At 45.4% G+C, this 23,840-nt stretch overlaps 1 protein-coding gene across 4 annotated transcripts in view; it reads left to right on the forward strand.

The window, feature by feature from the left end:
• The first annotated feature begins 8,081 nt into the window (after positions 1-8,081).
• The window catches only part of SMAD9 (SMAD family member 9), a 43,814-nt gene continuing 28,055 nt past the window's right edge, over positions 8,082-23,840 (forward strand). For 3 of the 4 annotated variants that reach the window (XM_087756586.1, XM_087756590.1, XM_087756589.1), the window contains exons 1-2: positions 8,082-8,155; positions 22,671-23,297. In XM_087756586.1, the coding sequence (XP_087612712.1) occupies positions 22,886-23,297 (412 nt within the window). In that variant the 5' untranslated portion in view covers positions 8,082-8,155; positions 22,671-22,885. Of the gene's footprint in view, positions 8,156-8,659; positions 8,734-22,670; positions 23,298-23,840 lie in introns of those variants that run through there. The other variant, XM_087756587.1, reaches the window with a different exon arrangement.

The following is a 23,840-nucleotide window of genomic DNA, read 5'->3' on the forward strand; positions in this document are numbered from 1 at the left end:
AAGGCCCATAAGAAATGAAATTAGCACGTTAACGTGACCCCACTCTTAATATTTCCAAAACATGCTGATCTTCTTCATACCTCTTCTTCATTGATAACATGGCCAAGTGAAAAATCTCTCTATGGACTTGCTTTTAAATGTACTTTCAGGAAGGGTCGGGAAGGATATCCTGTCAGGTCAATAATTTCTTGTGAAAAGTTCTGCTCATTAAGGATCACTTCCCTAGCCCCAAAACCTCTGCATCTGACATGAAAGGAATATGTGTTAGACTCAGTCTTGACTGGTACAGAAATCTGTCACTAAATTAAGGAGATTGCTTAAGTGCAAGGTATCATGACTTGATTGCATTTGTGATATGTGACCAGAAGATAGTTCACACAGCTATATGTGTTCTCGGTAATTTAGAAAAAAAACAAAGCAACCCAGTCTCACAAAGCTGAAAACAGTTAAAAGCTAAATCAGCTGAAAAGAAAAAAAAAAAAAAACAAATAGAAAAGGGAATAATAATTATGAACTGCTTAAAACATTCTAGGAGATGCTTTAAAAACCACAATCCAACTGAGAACGGAGGCTATTCTGGTTAACAGAGAACAGACGGACTCAGAAGGGGTATGAATACAAATACATTCTATAAAACATGGGAGACAAAAAAGAAATAGAGATTTTAGAAAAAAAAATAATGGAAGCAAACGGAGAAGTCCATGGCTAGCAGAATTAACAGTATGAAAGGAGTTAAGCATCCCAGAAATTAAAGTAATTCAAACAATTATTTGTATCAGTACTAGGTGGAAATGATAGAACTGTGAATAATAAAGCAAAGACTTCAAAAAGTATCTGGAAAAAAAAGTTAAATTATACATTACTTATACTGCAAGGTAATAACTTATTTCCTATTTTAAGGATCTTCAGTAAGATGATGTTAAAAAGCAAATCCTAACTTAAGATGTTTTGAAATCATCAGGTCCTGACACTTTGCTCTCAAGAATTTTAAATGTGCATGCTGAGGAGCTCTCTGACTGACACATGCTGCTTCAACAGATTTTGGAAGGCTAGGAACATTAAAGTGGAAGACAGCTAATATTATGCCAGCATTTTTAGAGATATATGGAATAGGTGGTGTAATTGGAGGTCTTTCAGAGCTAAGACCAATTCCAGGTAAAACAGTGGAACAGTTTACACAGGTTATAAAGAATTCTTGCTAAAGAATTAAAGGAGGACAATGGAAGTACCACCAGTCAACAAAAATACCTGGTGAAATTAAAACTGAATTAAAAGTTTAGCTGGTAAAGGAAATGGGTTTGATATTACAGACTTCTCATAGGTATACAGCTTCACGCTACCTGACATTTTAATTAGGAAATTAATGTAAGTTATATTGAATTTGTATTTTTCTAAATTGATTAAAAATTGACTAAATCCTAGGTCTGAAAATGTCACCATAAATGGGGAAAATTTTATCAACTTGATGGGTTTTTAATGAGAGCTCAAAGAGATCATTTCTTGCCCTTACAGTATTTAACTATGTTTTTAACAATGATGCAGAAGAAACTATGAAGTTGTTACTGAGAACTTTGCCAATGACACAAATTATGGCATTGTTGAAAAGGGGAGAGAAAAAAATCAAGGGGGTGATCTAGTTAGATTGTCAATAGGGCAGGTGAGGACCTCAAGATCACTCCATCCCTCACCTTTTTCAAGGAAGGACTGGCTGTTCTGACAGATTTTTGCCTGATCTGCTTTTCAGGGGGAGAGATTCCCTGCCATCCATAGGGAAGTTATTCCAGTACGTGCTTGTAACCCTGGTGCAAGAAAACCGTGTATGTTTCTACACACTCAAAAGTAAGGTGGCATGCAGGAGTGAAGAACCTTTGCAGGCAGAGGTATGAGAAGATGGGGAGTCTAACCTGGAATCTAAAGAGATCTTGGGCATCATCTCAGCCAGAGCCAAAATCATTAAAATGCTAATGTCATCTCTACAGGTTGAAATACAGACAGAATAAACAAGGCTCACAAAGTTGGCTGAGCTCCGTGTATGTCCCTTGATGTCTGGCAGAGCTGGAGAACCCTGGGTTCTTGACGTCCACAAGTCAAAAAGATGTTGAGAATCTGGAAAGGGCTCAAAGGAGAGCCCAGCAACTCCTAAGATTATTTAATCACCTGATACTTAAGGGCCGTTCTTAAGTGTGTGAAGGAAAAGATAGCATAAGCACAGGCTGTAAAGGGACAGACATGTAGTAATAATGAGCTTTTAGTCTCGTGTATAAAGATACAAGATCGAATAGCTCGAAAAATTCAGAGCAGAGAAAGAGATTTTTCTTTACAGCAAGGATAAGCCTAACCACAGGACAACTTAGCAAGGCTTGTAATGGATTTTCCATCACTAAAGATTTCAAAATCTATGTTCTTTCCAGATTTGCTCTAGCTCAACCATAACTATTGGCTTTGATGTCAAAGTTCAGGGAAATCCTGGGACCTCTGGGTATGTGTGAAGTCAGAGGACAGTTGTTCATTCTTACTGTTTATGAATCTTTGCATACTGTTTCTTTTCCATACTGCTTCTTTTCATCCAAGCAAATCCTCATCAACAAGAAAACTGTTCAGGCTAGTAAGATAAAGAGTGGACTCAGATGAAATGGTGACAGTTCATCTGATTCTTCCCAACATTAGGTGTGAAGTTCAGAAGGTGAAGTGAAGGCAGGGGATTACAGTGGTTCTTGAACCAATGCCAGCTGAGACTGAGGCACATAAATATTTCAGCCAGGTCAACCAAACAGCAGGGAAGTGATTTCTTATTACACAATTCAGCCAGTGCTGGCTAAAAAGAATGGAAACAGAATCCTTCTACAGTTTACCTTCTAAGGTTTACTAACTCATCAACATTGTTATGCAAAAGGAAAAACAAGTAGGTTGTCTCTGTCCTCTTCCTCCACATGGTCTCATAGTTTTGTGGAGGAAGAAATAAGACTGTCAGCTGGAAGATCTTGTACTCAAAGTAATCTCAGCTAGTCTGGGATCAATCCACTTCTCTTGGAATAAAAATACATCCCAACAGTCATATTGTTCTGAGCATCTCAGATTCTTATTCTCTGCAGCAGAGAACAAACTCAGCACAAATAACAAGACAGGTAGCTGGATCTCAATGCATTAAAAAGCTTGGTGGATTAAAGTCAGGTCTTTGCATGTGCATCAAAGAAAAGGAAAAAAACAAGGGAGTCTATGGAGTTTTGGTATAATAATATGATGATAAATTTCACTGGAATTACTTAAAATCTATGTTCCTGTAGCTCAGAGCAGGATTTGCCCCCAAAATCTTTAATCACAAATAATATGACTTCATTCTTGTGCAGCTGCTTCAGCAGGTACTTACATACACACAATAACAAGAATCTTTAGCTCAATTACGGTGTGGATAGAAAATTATCCTTTCCAATTCTAAAAACTGTAGCAACCTGGCTGATTCAAATGTTTTCCTGAGTCTTTTTTGGTTGGTAATTGAAAGTTACCAGGAATGTTTTAAGTTCATTTGTCCGTATCACAGTATGCTCATTCACTTTTTGACCTCTCTTGCAACTCTGGATGAAAAGTGCCATGAAGCTAAATGATAAATTTTAGATCTTACTGGTCATCTGACCCAAAAGGGACAGAATCCCCATTCTGATGGCAGTACATGAAGCCACTCAGCCCGCTCACCTCTGCGTCTCCCAGTATTTCTGAACTATTGCTTTACAGTCTTCTCAGGTGCTCCTTCTTACATGCCCACTCCACTGCTGATTCCCTTTTTTCCTTCTCTCCCTTTAGGCATGCATCTCCAAACCTGCCTAGCTCCTTCTTCTGCCTCTCTGAATTTATAGCTTCACTTTTAGAGTCTGAAGCAAAGAGTAGTGAGATGAGCAATTCTAATGCCTTTGCTGTGAGGGAACAGAGAACCCAGCTGCCCAGCACAGTCTCTGCAATGCTGCTTTCACCAACATGTTGCACAAGATTGCAGCTGCTTTTTCCACCTGTTTTTCTTCTGAGAACTAGCCTCTTAAGCCCCAAACATGCAGGAAATAGATGGGAGTAGCATGAAACATGTTTGTACGGAGCAAATGTTTTATCCTGCTTGTGCTGGAAAAGATGTGTGACAGACGACTACCTGGTTCAAGTGTTTATTGTTAAACCTCATACAGATGTGTCCAAACTGTTCAGACCTTAGGATATTGAGGTACCCAAACTGCCTGTGAATAAGAAGCAGGGTAAACTGAGCAAGCTCCAAGCTTCTGGACAGCACAAGCAACGTCAAACTTAGCCAAACATGAGGGTGAGGGTTTGGGGCTGGCCCGGTCCTACCCTGGGAAGGGGAGCAAAAGGTGTCAAGCTAGGCATCCCGGCAGGGTTTGGGCTTGTTGTTCACGCACCCACTGAGGGAGTGAGATGGTGATTGCTGCTGCTTGAATAGTCAGCTTCTCCTTCTCAGCAACGCTGCCCTGCACGTCTGACTCCACCCTGTGATACAGGAACAGCCCTCGCTTTCCAGGGCTCTGGCACAGGCAGAGCGGGCAGCAGAACCACAGCTATGTTGCTGTTCCCAAGAATCTGCTGCCAGAGGCAAGTGCCTGCTGTGTCTTTGCCTGGAGAAAGCCCGTGAGGAAAATGTAACTCACACAGTAAATCCATAATACTGTGGCTAGAAGTCTTCTAGTGCCCATGCCAGCGCACTTGGAGCCGTTTGAGGTATCTCCATCGCACAGCATACGACACTGCTGTTCTGACAGCTATTTCTTGTTCAGTGGTGGACAGTGCCAGTACTTCACTGGAGCCCTGGAGCAGTACGTACACAGAGTCGATATATTTACAGCTCTTAGGAACTTGCAGTTCCCTCCAAGTGGAAAATTCATGTTATTCTATGTGTTTCACACAGTTTCAGTGCTACAAGAAATTAGAACCCTTCCTTCCCTTTTACAGCTACATCCAGTCTTTACTATTTTCTACATATGCTTTTACTGATGATTTTCTTTACAGAGCTACCCAGCATAAAAAGACAAAATACAGACCAAAAAAAGGGAGAACTCTCTCAGATCAGGTTTTGGTTTATGAGTAAAGAAGGTTGGTCTGTGTTTTACAAGATGGGATTTGAGAAGGAAAGTTACACCGTGGGCAGGCTAAGGGAGGGCGTTTGCACTCACAAGGGGCAGGATGGGAAATGAGGCACTCGAGAGGGATAATGGCAAATGAGAAATGGAATTAGCAGAGCCCAGGCGGTGCAGAGGAGTGACAGGTGATGAGTCATGCCGGCAGGAGGAGGGGAGAGTGGAGCCTTACAACCAGGACACAGGCTTTGAAAACCACGCAGATGAGGATTTATTCAGGGATGGGTCTGAAAGTGTGTGTGGAGAGAGGGGAAGGGAGAGGTGGGATACATGAGCCCCGCTCCTGAGAAGATCCATAGTTCAATAGGCTTAGCAGATCACAGGTAACACCAGCATATATTCAGCCATTGTAATAAACCAGCTACACACACGCGCCACATGATCTGAAATACAACAGTATGCAAACAAATTGTTCCCTGCCGTATAATCTGTAGTATATCAAACTCTAGTAATATATATACCCATGTGATCTCTTTTAGCTGTACTTTTTCAAAATTGTGCAGTTAAAATTGGCACCACACAAATATGAATGCAATTCAGTCATTTCACAAATAGTTTATGCCTATTTAACTTGAAGCTGCTATCAAAGTAAAGATTTAGGCAATGACTGATAAATCTAGGCAGTGGCTCTGCCGCTATCTCCCACTGGTTGGGATCGGTCCAGTAGCAGGATTGGCATTTTAATTCACCCTGCCAACAAAGATGGGCTGGCGATAGCACAGCAGGCTGCGCACCAGAGGAGAGAGTACAGACTCACCTTGTCCTGCCACCTCTTCACTGGCAGCAGCAACTGCGAGCAGAGGCGTAAGGAACTGGAAGTTTCAACACCTGAAAGAGATGCAGTGGGACCCAGCAGAACTTGGGTATGAGAGCCCTCAGATTCGTGATCAAGAGCCATGCCTCAGTAAGTTACATACCACACCTCAGGCGAGCCGCCCTAACTGTGTGCGTCGAGCATTTGCAGTGTGATGTCTTCAGTGCATAAGTTAAATATAAACAGCATTATGGATATAAAATCTCAAGTCATGCTGAGTTAGAATGGGTGATTGGCACTTTATAAATGTTTACAGTGATTTATAAATAACAGCAACTCTTCTGCCAGTCATCTGTCTAGAAGTCTCCTGCAGGAGAAGCGAGACGGCAGCGAGGAAGCCGCTGATATTTTAAGACGTTTTGGGCCACAGTGGGAAACAGAGGTATTTGGGGTGTTACATTGTATCTCCCTGTTCCACCACAACCCTCACGCACACATGCCTTGATAAATTTGTGCTGTGGAGCTATAATCCCATTGTGGCTTTTTGATGTCTACTCAAACAACATTAGCTTTTCTGTCATGTTTTACAATGTAAAAAATTCTGATGAAAATGTCAGCAGGATGGTATCTTTAATCATATTTATTGATTGACCCCAAAAGGCTCAGTGCAATTTAACTGGAACCCCTCAATGCAACCAGGGTTGGGTTCAGCTGATACCTATTCCTAGCACTGCCTAGAGCCCCAGTTTCATGAGTACCTTTTATTTCTAGTGTCCTTGAAGCCTCTTGACTTCCCTGATATTTCTCTTTCAGCTTCTCCTTATTACAGCTAATACAATGTGCTATGTAGCTAGAAATGGTTACTCATAGGTAATATGAGGGTTTAATAGGTAATATCTAGAGCAGAAAATACATCTGCTCGCCAGTAATGGCTGCGGTTGACTGTTCTCTGACCAGTCCCACGAACTCATGGGACCATTCAAAAATCCTGTGCAGGTATTACTAATCCTATTTACAAATGACTCTTTTTTGCATTGGAGTTCAAAGCTAAACGGAGGTCCTACAAGCCCGGCTCATGAAATCGCCAGAAGACTTTCAGGACAGCAAATTCAAGACGCTGACTCTTCAGTCAGTGGGAGCCCAGCACTGGCTGCCATGGCCCCAAACGCTGGTGCGAATACGGGATGAAGGGGATTTCTGTAGGACACCCCACGCAGGTGACAGCCCCGGTGCGGCATCCAGGCGGAGAAGCCAAGGGCACACCTGGGGAGAGCCGGTGGCCTCCGCACAGCCCGCGGTCGGAAGGCGCAGCCTGGCCCCCAGATCCCTCTGCTGCTGTCCAGCTGCCCCAGAGGGACATCTTCCCAGTCTCCCCCCACAGCCAGTTTGTCCCCTGTGTCCAAAAGCCGGGTCAGCATCACCCAGAGTGGTGCAGGATGGAGGTGAAGTTGCCCCGCGCCCTGCTTGACCACTGTGGCCATCCTCGGGTGCTCGGAGGCTTGTGTGAGGGGCCGTAGGCGAAGGGCTGGCTGTGGGGGCACCGGGCAGAGGCTCTGTCACATACAGAAGCCTCGCCGACCCCAGACAGCCCCAGGCCCGGCCTCTGCCGCCAGCCTCGCGTTGCGCCTTGGGCCGCGCCGGGCCGGGATGGGGGAGCCCCCTCAGCGGGGAGCCGCGGAGTGGAGAAATGGCGGCGCCTGAGGCGGCTGCTGTCCCGCGGGACGCCGGGCTGGGGGCGAGTGTGTGCCGGGGGGTGAGCTGTGTGTGAGACAGGGGTGTGAAGGGGGGATTGTGGGGGCGTGGGGGTGTCTGTGCCGTGGGGTGAACTCTGTGAAGGGGCTGACCGCGTCCGCGTGTTTGAGGGGGTGAACTCAACGTCTCTGGTGGGGGTGCGCTCCCGGGGGGGGGGGGGGGGGGGCAGCGTGTGGTGGGGAGACCGGCGTGTGTGGGTGCTGAGGGGTGCACGCTGTGTGTGTGAGAGTGTGTACGCGTGAGTGTGTATGCGTGAGACTGCGAGAGTGTGAGAGTGTGTGTGAGCGCGGGGCGGCGCGGCGGGGGGGCGCAGGGGCGGGCCAGCGGCAGCGGCGCTGCTGGCCGCGGTCCAGCCCGGCGCACTAATACAGGCTGGCGGCTCCCGCCTGACTGACGCCGGCCGGGGCTGCTGCTGCCGCTGCCGCTGCGCCCTGGCCCCGCCGCCGCCGCCGCCGCCGCGCAGCTGCAGCCCCGCTCCCGCCCGCGGCGCGCCGAGACCCCAGCCCGCGCCCGCTGGCAGGTAAGAACCGGGGCTCCCGGCCGCGTCCCGGGAAGGGCGGGGGGGAACAGCGGGGACGGTCCCGCCGCCGCCGCTGCCCTAAACTTCCCGCCGGGGCTGCTCCGCATCCTTCCCCGTGCCGTGCCGTGCCGTGCCGTGCCGTGCCGTGCTGTGCCGGCTCCCGGGGCGGCGGCGGGCCGCAGCATCCCCCCGTGCGCCCGGCGGGGCAGCCCCCGGCCGGTGTCCCCGCGGCTGCCGGCCCCGGCCCCGCTGCGCTGGGGCGGTGTGCGGGCGGGGGCCGGGGCCGGGGCTGGGGCAGCAGCGAGATGAGACAAACCGACGCCAGCACTGCCAGCGAAAGGAGGAGCGCGGGGAAAAAACATTTTTATGGATGGCTAAACGCTGACAAGTCTTCCCGCTGTTAGGATTTCTTTCCTTCTCGTTTAAGTAGGAGGGGGGAAAAAAAAAAAAACAAACCCAACAAAAACCCACATGACATGTTTGGAAATACTTTTCCTTTCAGAGGTTATTTTCTCTTCAAGAAATCCCGCTCCTGGACACGCTCCCAAGCAAAACGGAGCAGAATTGCTGGGATTTGGGTTTGTATTCCAGCTAGAAACGGGCACTTTCTTTTTTTTGGCCCTAAGTTAAAACGTTACTTGTTAGCAAGTAACCAACATTTCCAAAACCAATAGCCCTCGATATGGCAAATTATGAATTATTGTAATTTTATCTCCGTGCCTGGGCAGCTCTAAGCGGAGGGAATTCAAAGTTCGGCTCATTTGTAACAATTCCGATATTGTGTGGTAACTGTGTTTTCCTACTTTTACTTTATGGGTAAATTTATTTGATGCTAGCCAGATCTGCTTTAAAAGAGGCATTAGTGGGAATAAAAATAAATGACAGACACATGGACACGCGCGCGCACACACACGCGCTCTGTTAGTTACTTGAGTTTTATAAATTAGTGAAAAAAATTTTCAGCCTGGAATGGTCAACTTTTCAGTGAATGAGGTCTCCCTTGGCAGAAGTGGGAAATGATGTGCACGACTTGGGAATGTATTCAAGTTTGCGGCAGTTTGGGAAGGACACTGCAGATAACGCAAGTTTCAGTACTTTGTATCTCCAGTGTGTGGAAATGTGCATCTTTATACGTGCATGTATTTGTGCGGTAGGAGTAATCTTCTCATCTTCAGGAGTATAAGCTGAAGAAAGCGCTGCAAAATTCTTCCCTTCAGCAATGGTAGGACAAATGTCATCACTCAAACAAACCTCATCCGTTTTAATCCAGCCAGACAGCTCCCTTCTTTCAGATTTGATAAGTACCAGTGTCTGGCTGGTTCATGTTTGCTTCCTGTTAGATTTTAAAGCAAAGGCTGGAGATGTTTGTGGTTTGTTGTGTTTTTTTTTTAAATATTGAGCTAATTTGACATAGTAGCTAAAATAAACATGCCCAAAAATGTATTTAAAGTGAGTCGTATCAAGAAGGATACCTTCTATTGTATTTACTGAGTTCGGCAGTAGTTCCCATTCTCGTCTGTCCTTTGTGATGGCGTTAAAAACATTTTCTTCTTCACTTTGTTAACTCGCACATAAGCTGATAAACAGTAATTCTGCAAAGATGACTGGAATAAGGGTCAAGTGTATTTTATCATGAATCCTTATGATAATCAGGATTTATAAATTGATAGGAGTTGGAGAGAGAAGCTTTTATTTACGTGCAGCAAGTGCAACAAATACGCACAAAGCTGTCAACTGCACAACTTTGTGAAGAAGTTGAGTATTAATATTTTATTAACGCACCTGCCCAAGGCTAAGAGGCATGCACACACGTGCCAGATATCTGCAGAAGGTGGGGATGTGTGTAGAGGAACTGGGTAGCACCTTTGGTTTGGAAGCTACTCTCATGGAAACTGGTAGTAGTGCCCCATGTTTTCTCCAGCGGGTACAAGACGAGGCCGAACTTGGTAAAACAGGAGTGTAGAAGAGTCAGTATAACGTATCACATAACATTTGGACAGTTAATCCTCCTTTCTCTCCTTTTTACAGACTTTCTGCATCTCGCATTTGAATCCTTAGCTATCTGCTGTTATCAGCCCGGGAGATAGTGTGTCATGTAATCCTCTCTCCTGAATGCTAAAGTGCTGTAATTTTGATGGCCAGGCTAATCTGTCTTGATAAAGTTTTATTTTTCCATTGTTAAATTCAAAGGACAATGGCTACCAATTACAAGTGACCTCTAACCAAAACACTAGCTAGAGTTTATCACCAGTGCTGATACCAGCTAATAGTAATCCCAGCATCAGCAGTACTAGGCATCCTGTTTCAAAGAAACTTAACAGAATAAGGGGAGGCAGAACGGGAAAAATATATATGCTCTGGGTAATTTGTCTGCTGCAAAAAATATAGTGAAAGTGTACAGAGATTCCATTTGCTGTGCAATATACCCCTTACGAATGATAATTACAGGGATGGGGGAGAAAGAAAAAAAAAAACAGATCGTAAATATTTTAACTGAAAACAGCACAGCAAAAACATACATAGGAAAGGTTGTTATGGTAGACTGCCTGGTTTCCTGCTGCAGGCAGGTATAAAGAATCATTAGTGTTATTGTACATTAACAGCAAAAGATAGTAATAACAATGACAATTTGAGAGAATCATTGCTGTCCTATTACTGTCTTTGAGAACATTTGTTGTAAGGAAGCATTAGACTCTGAATACAGTATAATAAAATTAATTTTTCAAAAATATCTGAAATTTTTTCCCATCTTATATTTTGTCTATAATGTTTGAATGGTTAATACTGTGGGAATTTTACAGATGAAGAGGTGAATTAAAGAGTCTAGGGCCCTGTGTATTTATTACAGCAGCTGAAAACCTTGCTGTGCTTTTGCAGATGAGTGGATCTAATAGACTGCGGGATCAGAGCCCGGGCTGAGATCCTGACTAATACATGTATGCGCTTAAATCGAAGCAGGTGAAACATTATCTGCCCAAGTTTTGTGCAGATACCTGTGATTTTTAGACAGATCGTTCTACAGAACCACTTGCAGGTTTCTGCAAGAACTATTGCAACATCGTAGACAGATGTAAGGTTGAGCAGTTTCCTTTGAGCTTCAGCTCCTCTGGACAAGGGCACAGCAAGGACACGGTGGAGGTGGACACGGAGTGGAGTCAATTTCCCAGTTTATGCGGCTGCCCCTACATAAAAACACAAAACAGAAGAAGAAAATCTGATAATCGATCTCTGTTTTTCTGAGACAGCATTAAGATCAAGGTGTGTTTCTGACTGGGAGGAGAAATGTCTTATCTTTCCCACATCCTTTTCTCCAGAACTTGTTTCCTTCCCACTCTTTTTCCTTGTCAGTAGCATCACCATCCTCCCCTCTGCCAAACTTAACATCATCTGTGACTCTTCTGTTTCCTCACAGATCTTGGTACTCCCAGATGTCTCCTGACACTTTTTCTTCATGTTACTTCTTATATTCCTCCTTCCTTTTGTTTGCAGCTGCCAAAGCATTAGTCCACACTGTGGCAACCTTCCAGCTTGATACTGCAACCTCCCGTTTCCCAACAAGCTCTTTTCTCCCACCTACGTTCTGCTCCCAGTCAGCACGACCCCTGCCAAAATCATGTGTCTTTTGCTTTTCTTTCTGAAATGTCTCCCTGCTGACTCCCATTCTGGAGTCTCTCGATACACCTGGTCTTTGTTTAGGCTTTGAAAATGTTCCCCACTTCCAGAGTCCCCCAGGACTACTGGCTTCAAACTCACTGTCCACTGAAAGAGAGAAATGAGGAGGAAAGAAAATTAACAGACCCTTGGGTCTTTACAGTTTGTTCTGCTTCAGGCTTCCTTTCACCCTCTTACCTGGCTACAATGGGAGCAAGATTGGTCATTTCTTGGTAACGGTTATTCTGTGTGTGTTTGGTCTGGTGTTGTACTCGGTCGCACAGCCGTGCTGTGAAGAACAGCAGGCAGGGAGTCGGCGGTGGTGGTACCCTTTCCAGAAAGTGGTATCTGCTAATAGCAAAGCTCCCTGTAATGAAGAATCCTTTATAACGCAAATAACCCTGCTCCTGAGGTCAGTACATTTCAACAATACTTAATCTTTTTGTGTGTCTTTTCCTTCTAACAAAAAACCCTTTTTTTTTTGTTTTTAAGCATTCCTGTGCAGCATTCCTCATCAGGAGAGTTCATAGTGCTTTACAAAGCTGTCTCCATCAGGGTACCTGTATGACAGATGCAGAAATCGAGGCACCTGAGGGAAAACCATTTACCCAGAGGCCTGTGGCAGGATGCGATCCCACATGCTGCCCAGTAGGTGCTGAACTGACTGGAGGCACAAGTAGTTCATGTGGCTTTTCAAGACTCCCTTATGGTTATTTGCTGGCCTGGCCTATCCAAACCTACTTGTCTCTGTCAAATTATTCTGGCCCAGCTGCCAATGTGCAGTTTCTTACCCTGCAGCACATATGAGGTAGCTAATTTATCTCTCTCTCATCAACAGATCTTGAATTACTTCATGCAGGGCATGAGGCCTCCACAGGGACATCTAGAGTAGAAAAACCAAAATTCATTCTTGTGTGAGGCAGCAGCCTGAGACTCCCATGCCTGCCCTACTGCATGTCCTACGGGACTGATGCTGGGACCAAGGCTTCTTGGTGGTAACCTGCTTGGGACTCTTGGGCTCGAGGGGCTGCGTGGGGCAGAGCTGAGTGCTAGGAGGGGAGAGGAAGGGCAGAAACAGCCTTGGAGAGACGGGGTATTCCTCAGACTCCTGGAGTGGGTTTGCTGAAGAGAGACATGTTTGTTTTAAATACTCAGGGCCCTGTTTCTGCCTTTTGCTCAGCATTGTGTGTTTCCTGAAGCTGGTTGTTAGCATGTCATGTCATCTTACATGCTAAAGAGAATCCAGCCCTCATTTTATACTCCCAGGCTCAAATGTGGGCATATGAAGCCTGTTTAATCTCATAAGCAAGTGTTCTGGTTTGCAGAGAAGCTGAGCACCCACATCTTCAGCTGAAGCCACTGGGAATGGCCAGCCGCCTCCTCCTTTCCCCCCACAGGAGGGAACTAGATAGACAAGTTCTTGCTCCTTTTGTTCTTAATCCTGTTGTTGTGAAATAACTTCCATAGAGAGTCCGAGCATATCCAGATATTTTTCATGGAAAATGCCTCAGTGCTGTTGCTTGGGAGCATTGGCCCCTTGTCCAAGGCAATCACTGCCACTGAATCAGATCTTTACATGGATAAAACACACTAATATCAGTGCTTCCCTGTCCTCCACACTCTTATTTTTTGCAGTTCTCCAAGAGGTAGGCCCTGTGGATGCTCCACTCTTCCTCCCCCCTGCAGGGTTTCACAAGCCACTGAGGGCTCAATTAGCACAGATTACTGCGGATGTTCATGCTGGAGAACCTATATGTCAATCTTATTGCATTAGCAATTTCCCACAGTGATGCACAATGAAAGCCTTTTAGGAAAAACAGATTTGAATGTGATACGGTTTGAACACAATGAAATGCTAATGTGATTCCATGGAAAACTGCTAACATGATGTATACGGAAAGCCTTTTGTGTGTGAAACATATCCCTCCATATACACTTGGCCAGGCTTTCTCACCTGTGAGGAAGGAGAGGTGGCTGGCAGTACTGCTTCTCCCTCACCAGGCCTGCTGTCAGTCAAAGAGGAGGCACTTCTGGAAGTTGTTCCTTTTGAGTATTTTATTGATGATCTATATGTTCTATTGATCTATATTTCATTTGCCAAACTGTGATGCTACATCTTCTGCAAAAGATGGCTGCTGTGTTAACACCACAACTGCATAAGTAACCCTTCAGGCAGACCTCCCAGATGTCTTTCTGTCTCTGGGACCTTGGGTGTTAGGCAGGGAGCCTCTGTGCCAGGCTACAGCTGGGAGCATGGCTGGGGGTGCCCTGTCAATCTGGGGTGCTTAGAGGCAACAGACTCCCCAGCTAACTCCCGGTGCCACAGGTTATCTCTGTCGTTGTGGCATTTGATACCTGGCACACCTAGGCAGCAGATCTCAAAAGCATGAGATGCAGTCCTTGCATGGGGAGAACTAGGTGCCAGAGTTTCCATCGCCAGGATCAGACCTCGCCGATCTGCCAGCGGGAGCCAGCCTCCCATCAGTTCTGTGTATTCCCCCAGGAAATGAAGGTATCCAGCACCATGCTGAACCTCACGCAGCTGGCCCTCAGGTCTCCTGTTAGGTAGATGGGATGTGCTACCGTACACCACGAGGAGAACATTTGCTTCATCTGTTTCCCCCGTGTGCACTGTAAAAGTACAACCAGAGCTCCAAAAGTGCATTCCTTTCTGACAACTTAAGACACTAAACTTTCAGGAAAGGTTCCCATCTTACTTGAGCGCCACATCCTTGGTGAAGTAATTGTTCTTTGATGTATCCTTATTCACAAGATTCTTAATGTCTAACTCTAAGCAAATCCTTTTCCTAAAATGGGTATTTGGGAATGGCTCCAAGAATGCCGGTGATTGATAACGAGGATTACTGGATATGATTAGCGTGGATATAAACTTTAGGCCAGCAATGAAGCTGAAATTCTTTTCTAGTCCCCTTCTTCCTTTGTGAAGTGTTTGTTCTGGAGGCACTTGGCTGCATGCTTTGTATTAGAGACGAGTCAGCGTTTATTTTAAAAGCAGGAACTCTATTTTTTGCGTATTTCCAACTGTTCCATTTTTAGAAACACCGATGGGCTTTGCTACAGTTTCTCTGGGAATGGTGGGTATGTGAGGAATGCAGGACTGACTGTCTATAAAATGGGGATAACCAGAGCTATGAGAAGACATTTTGGCTCCCCAGAGCAGGTTGATGCACCTCCCCATCATATCCCACTGCCTCCTGCCTTCTCCCACAAATATGTCCTCCGAGCTCCCGCATGGCACGTGTGCTCCTTAGCCTCCGGCTCTGCGGGAGGAAGGCAGCTGAGAGAGGGGCTCTTCCTCAGAGCTGCTGGTCTGAGCCTGAGCAAGGCAGCCGCAGGAAGGGACAAGGCAGGGACTGGGTGAATGGGTCTTCCTCCTGCCTGCGGGGAGCAGGGCGTGGGGCAGAGAAGAGGATGTGTCCCTGTGGCATTGCATCTCAGAAACTTCGTTGTGGCCCAGCCAGGGAACACAGCGCAGTTCATTCCATATAAACATCACAGTCACTGGTTTCCTTCAAAAATTAATACCGAGGAAGGAAGTGCAGTCAAAGAGAGATCATAGTGATAAATTGGTCCAGTTTCGTATTTTTGCACAGACTTGTGGTAATTTTGTGGGGTGCCTTCAAATATTGTGGGAGATTTTCAAAGGCAAAAATCAGTGAGAACGTCCTAGCCCTCTGGTTTGGGTTTACCCTGAGCAGCAGGATGCAGGTAGCCCAGGGGCCAAAGCCAGTGTAGCCATGTTAACCTAGTGCTGCACCTGAGAGGGGCTCTTTTGCTTGGTGATAGTAGGGGACATAGGATCAGAAGGGCTCATCTCAAGGGATTTTCCAGTCCCTTCTTCCTCCCCAAGGCCAGCACAGTTATTCTTGAAGAAAGCTGTGTAATCTGCACTCACAGACCTCTAGCAGTGGTAACTATCCCCACGCATAGCTATCCTACTCATATGTTCTCCCCGTTTCTTCAAGTGGACGTACAGACACATTGCTCCTATCCTGCTTGCATCAGCCTTTTGCACATTAGTGTATTGTTACCATGTCCACGCCCGTCTCTTTTCCCCCATCTTAAGTCACACTAATGAAGCTTTGTTGAAGCATCTGTCAATGTGCTCACCCAGAGCGGTCCCACCGCAGGAACTGGTACATCCCTTCCCAGGCAGGCATCATGGGCATACCAAAAGTGAGCTGGGTACTTAATATTCTTTTGTGGCAGAATTTATGCCTCTTAAACACATCTGCAAGTGTTTGGCCTATGGAAGTTTATGTAGCTGTGTTAAGGTGTGCGGCTTATGTACTTGTTTCCTTCTTTGTATCAAATGAGAATGTGTTATTCCTGTCAAGAGAAGCCTAATGATGCTGAGTAGATGAGGTAATATTTGAGTGATTCCACGAACTCAGAGAAATTATTTGGATGTCATAGATTTTTAGGCATTGGCATCAAATTTTGCCCTTACTTTATCTGGGAGGCAGTGAGTTCAGTGAAGACTCCACAGTGTGGACGAGTGGCTGGAGAGGCATGAAGCACTGTGAGATTTGTTCTTTGATATTGATGGCTTCAGATAAAATTCAGTGTAGAAGGGCTTTCAGAACAAACTTGAAAAAAAATGAGAAAATTAGTTTCAGAAGTTTGCATTATTCATTTAAGCTTACAGGAATAAACAATGAGATGTTGCCAGGGCTGTGTGAAACATGGATAAATTTGAGTCTCAAGTACTTCACCTCCTATCATTGCAGCTGTTTTCAATTGGAGCAGTCCAGTGTTAAACCAGGAAGAAATTTAGTTTCTTAATTAAAAAAAAAAGAACAACCTTCTTTACATCCCATTTAATTAAAACCCTGGGTGTCAGGTTCTGTGGTTGGGGAAGAACTCGGTAACATTGTAATGAATAATTCATTCACTGTAGTTTGTTGGGTGCAAAAGACAGTGGTTTCAGATAGGTTCATAACAGCACCCTTGTCTGGCTGGTCCCAAGCACAACAAGAAGCCCCAAGGGATCCCAAATGATGTTGTGGGTGCCACAAGTGGAACATGAGTCTTTTGAAGTGATTTACATGCATCAAGAATAACATGTGGCCACCGTTCCCGAGCCATAAGCTGGTTACTGGAGCAGCAGCAATGGTGGCTGTGCAGCTCAGGCACTTCCACGCCGCTCTTCCAGACTGAATGCATGTGTGAAACCTCTCCTGCCCAGCTCTGATCTGCTGTGCCTGCAAAACGCTGGTGCCAGGATAGATGCTTCAGGGTCAGGTGCAGGAGCAGGCTCAGGGCAAGGTTGCTGAGGTTCATTGCTCATTTGAGGCCCAAGCATTTGTAAACACACTTTTATTGATTGACTGATTGATTGATTGATTTAAAAGTCCTTTCCCGTGCTAATGTGTGGAAGATTCCCATAGTGAGTGGCAGTGATGATGTGGAGGTTCTTTGCCAGCTCTAGGTGCATGCTGGTTGCTGCCAACTGGACACATTTGAAACCAAATCAGGACTTGATTACCCTGAGAAAACTCACATGCTTCTCTCTTTCATAGTAGGCAGAAGTAACTGAATCAGTGCTAGGTAAAAATAACTAACCAAGTGCATGTTCACAGCATTCCTCTTTACGTTGTTTGACTGAAATAATTTTCTCCCTTCCAATTCTGTTGTGATTTAGTCACCGAGCGGCAGACTTCCAGCTATAATTGTCTCACTACTCCATTTTCCAGCCGCATGCATCTCCAAGAACTGCACAGCTTATGTCTAGACGACCCTCTGAGAAATCTCCCTCTGTGGCCTTACTTAGCTGTTGCAGTGACACCGAGACTGATGATGTCAGCCGTTTTCAAGACTGATAGCCATGCCTCTCACGGCTCAGTTAGCCAAGGCAGGCACTCTGAGTGGAGGCAGTGTCTTGGAGCTTTATTCCAAGACCAGATGCATACACACATCTGCATACACGTGCACTTACACACACGTGCACAGATACGCTTTTGAGGGAGGTTAGGCACTGTGCTTTTACACAGTTGTGTTTTAAGCATGTTTTTGCCAGCATCTGTGCGGTTTTCCTCTTTGACTTCTGCACAGCGCTTAGAGTGAAATGTAACGAGGACTGGTACAATTCCCCTGCTATGCCCATGGGAATTGAATTAGAGGGGAACTTCATCAGCGTGTTGGCCCGCACAGACATTCTGCTGACGGGTGGTGTGAATCTTTCCCAATGCAGTGGATCGTTTTTACATTAAGCAAAATCTGAATTTCCCAAAATCTTTCCATGGTGGAGGTGTCAGCATGCTGCCACATGAGACACAAAGGAGGGCATGTTTAATTTGCACAAGCTCTGGAACCCCTCTTACTGACTTCAGCAGCACCTCGCTCAGGTCAGGAATCAGCAAGCCCATGATGATGGTGTTTCATCTGTTTTCTGTGTTCTCGGTGTGTCAGGCTCTTTAGTAGCACAGTGGAAGTTACTGTAGTGGAGTTCCTGCAGGAACTCCAGGAAACTTTTCCACTCCTCCTAACTTGAGGACTTATGGGCTAATTCTACACTGGGGGATGAAAAATGGGTTTAGGAGTAGGAGAAAGTATCCCCGTCCCCTTCACCCCGTGTCCATGTTGCTGGGTCTTAGCCTGGCAATCACTCAGACTTGAGGTGAGACTCATCTCACCCAGCATTAGCTGTATGCGGTGCCTGGTTTTGCTGATTTTTTCTAGGTGTTTACTTTTGCGTGTAATGGTTCATGCCATGTACATGCATGTTTTTATCAAGTACATATTTAGGGACTTGAGGGTGACTGGGTCAGATATGAGTGTCAACAATCTGGACATGTTTATGTGGCTCAGTAAATTCTACTGAAAGGCTGTTTTCTTACTAGTAAATGAAACATGCCTGATACTGTTCTTGAGGCTCAGCTTGAGCCCAGCTGGGATGGAGAGGCTTGCTTCCATGCAATGGCTGTCTCACCCTTCAAAACAGGGTGGCTCTATGCAGACTTCTTCTGGTCCCTGCTAACTCCTGAACCATGCACAAGAGTTATTTGGTAGAGTGCTGCTGGCACAGACCAAAGCCATTTCAGATACTGTGGTAATAATTTATGCTATAGATAATCAAGTTCCCACACTCAGAAATGTTCCCCAGCACTAGTGTAGCCATAGCTAAGGTAGGCACCTTATGTTTAGGAAGAGTGGAGCAAGTGAACTGAAGCATTTCCAGTTCCACCTTCTCCTGCTCCTGCAAACCACAGAAACAAAAGGGTGGGTCCATGCTCACATGCCATATGTCTTCTGTCTCTCCCCTAAAGCAAGCTTGAAATCTTAGGCTAAACTTGGCAATGGAATAAAGATTTACAGCATGGAAGACTGACTATGTTTGGTCTTGACCAGTCACTCTACCTGACAGATAGACAACGCCTTCCTTGTACTCCCAGAGGAGGGAATTGTGTTAGCGATGTACCCTGAATGATGCCTGACTCATACTGACGATAGTACATCATATTGTCACTGAGGGAGATAGAGGTGACCAGACCAGAACTCCCATCATGGTATGGCCCAGGGCTTGATACGTGTGGTGGGGTTATGGATCAAAACTGTAACGCTTCCCTCCCCCCGTGCCACTCTCAAGCGATGAGCATTGAAAACATGATGGATCATGAGCACGGAAAATACATCAAACGTGGTTTTGAAACGTTTCAATGCTGGAAGTTTCCAGTTGGGTAGGCAAGTTGCCTGTTACAAAAGGCATACAGCTTAAGCAACTACTGTCCTGAAAGACTGTTAAAATTAAATTGTGAATTGACCTCTCTATCATTACAGCCCTGGAGCTGAGTGTCTGCCTAGGTATTTCATAATGGAGTATCTAAGCCTAGCAAGACATGGCTTAGGCTGCTGAATAATATGCAGTATTATGTAATTTAATAACATTAAACTAGGATGTTCTGATAATAATATTATTTGAAAGCTGGTTAGTTTATTTAATACCATTTATATTTTGTATGTCAGTTGAATTCAGGGAAAAAAAGATTTTAGAAGAAAGTGGGGGGAGCACGGTAGGAAATTGTGCAATGTACTTATCTGAGCCTACATCACATGGTCTGCAAAGCACGGCTTTTGCTTTTATACACATAGTCTTGGCGGCTCTCCCACTAGCAACAATAGTGCTCAGACTCATACTGATGTCACTGTTGAGTTATTTAATTTGACTGAACGAGATTAATGTGTTTATTTAAAACCTTGGTCAAAATGGAAAAGAAAATCTCGGGGACAATACTTTTACGTGAACATGTACGTTTTCATATCTGATGATTTTAATGTTGCGCTAACTTATCAGGGGCAGTTGTTTACACACGCTAACGCCTGGGAGACCCCCTCAGATAAGAAGTGTGAGCCATTTTCCCTCTCAGCCTGGAGCAGAGACTTCTACACCACTGCTGGTCCTGTGGGCTTTCATCCCAGGCTCTCCTTCACTTCCTGTTGCTGCTTTCAGGGCTGATCCACAGAGATCCCAGCATTGTTTCATTTTCTCGGGTGAGGATGGGGTTGGTGCTGCCAAGTAATGACAGTAGTGTGGTGGTGGATCCTCCCCAAGTTCTCACCAGGGCAGCGAGGGACAGACACCTCCACTGCATGGGATGCCTAGATGGGGCTGGGGCTGGGCTCTGTAGGCTGAGCCTGCTCCCACAAAGGCTGGAGACTGCCTGCCTAAGTTTTATCCACATTATGTTTTACAAGCACCTTGAGGGTTTTTCCCTGTGATAAATCATTCTGAACTTATTTCATTCTGACATGTACCCTCTAAGTGTTTGGAATAGACTTCAGTATTGACTACAAGGCATTAGTAACTATCCAGTGAAATGCTCCAGGTCATTGGATTTTTACTAATACAGAGTAGGGAAAAAATCTGGAATCCGAAGCTTCTCTTTGCATGGTGAGAAAAGTTTGGGCAGTCCCGTAGAATCGATCATTGATTGCTGAATGGCACGAGTGAGGGGATTTCTGCCGTGCTCTCAAGACCCTCTCTTGACAGTTGAGGACAACTGGACATATACATAGATTAATAATCTAGAAATTATATAAGCCAGAGCTCAATGCTGTGGTGGGTGCCTGAAGCAAGGTGTGCTTGCTCTTCCTTCCAGTTTTGTAGTCCCTCTGTTCATATTCTCATGCAGCCTTTTGTCCGCTGGTGCTTGAAATATGAATCTCCTGGGGGAATAGCAGCTGCTGCTGGGGCTTGTGACATGCCAAAGAATCGCTTTTATGCTTTCTCTTCCATGGGGCCAAGTGCTTCCATCTCCCTAGCTCTGTGGAAGGCATTTGGGAATTTGAGCCCCTACCCTCATCATTGGTGCTCTCATGGAAGAAGGGAAAAAGTTCCTTATGTTTACGTGTATCTGCATTTCTCAGGGTGCTGGGCGTCTTAAAGGGTGACACAGTGGGGCAGAGGAATGGGCATGAGAACAAAACAGAAGGTCTGGGAGGAAAACAGCTCTAGGCAGTTATTGGTCCTCAGCAAACATTGCACGTTGTCTAAGAGGCTCTGATGCCCTGGGCCATGTGTGCTTACCCTGCAGCATGCTCCAGAGCTGTGTGGTGCTGAGCATATCAGACTATGCCAAGGAACCAGTCTTTGGGATTGGCCTCCTGTCTCAATATGTTGTACTTGTGCCTGCACTTGGTGTCCCCAAGTGCCCTTTGAACTCTTACAAGAGCTGTGCATTTAAGGAAACTGCAGAATAATATGGTTTGTGAAGCCCTGCTGCTCTCAACACTGGGCAATATCTCTCTGTCTCCTCAGTGGCTGTATATAAGCTGTGTTGAGTGTCCAGGCCTTTCCTGGTGGGCGGCAAGAAGGACCGAAGTCCTCCCATAAGGGTGGAGTAGGGCAGTCACAGAGCTGCTTCTCTGGAGGCATCCATGTGGAAGCTGCCCCCACCTCCTGCTTTAAGTGCCCTCCGTATATTTCAGACCTTTGGACTTGGTATGCACAGGGGGTCTATAAAGTATATTTAAAGCAGTAAGTAGCTTGACATACAAGAACGTTTTTCCTTAGAGTGCCAGTCAGTGAAAATATGTCATTTTCAGCTAAAATTAGACTGGCTCCAGCTACATTTAAAAAAAAAAAAAAAAAAAGAAAAAAAAAGAAAAACCCTCAAGAACTAAACTCTTTCTGTTGGGCTTTGTCAGATGTAGCAACTCCTAGCAGAAATAACTGAGGATCCATCCAGCACAAACTGTGTCCAAAAGCCTGTGATTTTCATCCAAAAAACTTTGAATTGTTGGAGAGACTGAAACAGACTGGCTAGGCAAACAAGGTTTTCTCTTGCATATGAGACAATGTAAATAAGCTTAGAGAATAGTGATAGATCTTTCAAAGGCACTAAATGAAATCTGTGAGTAGTTGAATTTTAAATTAATTTTGCAGTTAATATTTTACAACTCCTGACAGTCGAGTAGGATTGGAGAGGCAGAGAGGGAGTTGAAATCAGAAAAATATTCTACTCATTACTTCCATAAAATTTGGTATTACAGATTAAATTTTGTACAAGATGCTTGAGCTGACCCTATAGCTACCAGCATAAAAAAATAAAGGTACATTTTCTTTTGTAGCAAATATAACCCCAACCCTTCGACAATTTGTCTAGTGCATTAAACTCACAAATTGAAGTGATGGGACACAATGCTTTCCAAGGTCCAACTCTAAAATGAGCATGGAGGGTAGTGGGGAGGAGAGTCTTGGACCCAAGATAAACAGCAAAAAACAAACAGAAAACCATTGAGAATTAAATACACATTTTGAATCATTTCTCTTTCAAAAGATTTTATTGAGGGAACAATGAAAGGAGTGTGTGAAGCCTAATGATGTATTGTGTTGTTATTCCAGGCTTCTTCAGCAGTTTCTTGATGTTTGGAAAGTTCTGAGACCCACCCTACTGGACTACTTGTAACCAGTGCCTAAGACTACAAAAACTTATGTGTGGAAGAACCTTGCCTTGAAGGAAGCATCCATCTCAGTATTGTGGAAACTCTGTGCAAGCCTTGCAAGGCAAGAGAGTGATTCGTGCTTCCGTTGCCGCTCGTGTGTAATCTCTGCTTCTTATGCACTCCAGCACCCCTATCAGTTCCTTGTTCTCCTTCACCAGCCCTGCAGTGAAAAGGCTGCTGGGCTGGAAACAAGGAGATGAAGAGGAAAAGTGGGCAGAAAAAGCTGTTGATTCCTTGGTGAAGAAGTTAAAGAAGAAAAAAGGTGCCATGGAAGAACTGGAAAGGGCTCTGAGCTGCCCGGGTCAGCCCAGTAAATGTGTCACAATCCCACGTTCCTTGGATGGGCGACTGCAGGTGTCTCACCGCAAGGGGCTTCCCCACGTCATATACTGCAGAGTGTGGCGCTGGCCTGATTTACAATCTCACCATGAGTTGAAACCACTGGAATGTTGTGAGTTCCCGTTTGGCTCAAAACAAAAAGAAGTGTGCATTAACCCCTACCATTACCGGCGGGTGGAAACCCCAGGTAATTATATCATCTGCAAATGATTCACATCTCTCTATTAGCTCTTGCACTGGCAGGTCTAGTCTTGGTGCATCCTACCGAGTTCTGCTCTGACATCCAAAAAGGCAGGCGCCACTGATGGAAGGACCCTGGGTCTTTCCGTGCCTGGTAGCATCACAGCTTTGGCAGCCAGGAGTAAGGAGCGCCTTGCCATGTGGGGTCCATGTCCCATTGGAACCCCAAGGGGCACCCGGATCTTGTCCAGGGTGCTGAAAGCAAGCTTCGTCTCCGTGGATGTGGGTGCTGGCTGCCCTCTGAACCCTCCTTTTGCAAACTGGTGTCCATTTGCGTGAAATCTAGGCACCATCCTAGACTTACCACCCTGGCTAGATTTATATCTCATTGTCTGAAAACCCACAATTGACTCATTAATCCACAGGAAAAATGTATCATTAGCTCTCTCTTTAAAGATTAGAGTTGCAGTAAGATGGCTTATTTTGCTGTGGATATGAAACCAGGTCAGTTGATTCTTCCTAAAATGCCTGGTGGCTTGCCTTCAGTGGG

Source organism: Nipponia nippon, unplaced genomic scaffold (assembly GCF_047370975.1).
Source record: "Nipponia nippon isolate SJK-2023a ecotype South Korea unplaced genomic scaffold, ASM4737097v1 scaffold_2, whole genome shotgun sequence".
Taxonomy (NCBI): Eukaryota; Metazoa; Chordata; class Aves; order Pelecaniformes; family Threskiornithidae; genus Nipponia; species Nipponia nippon.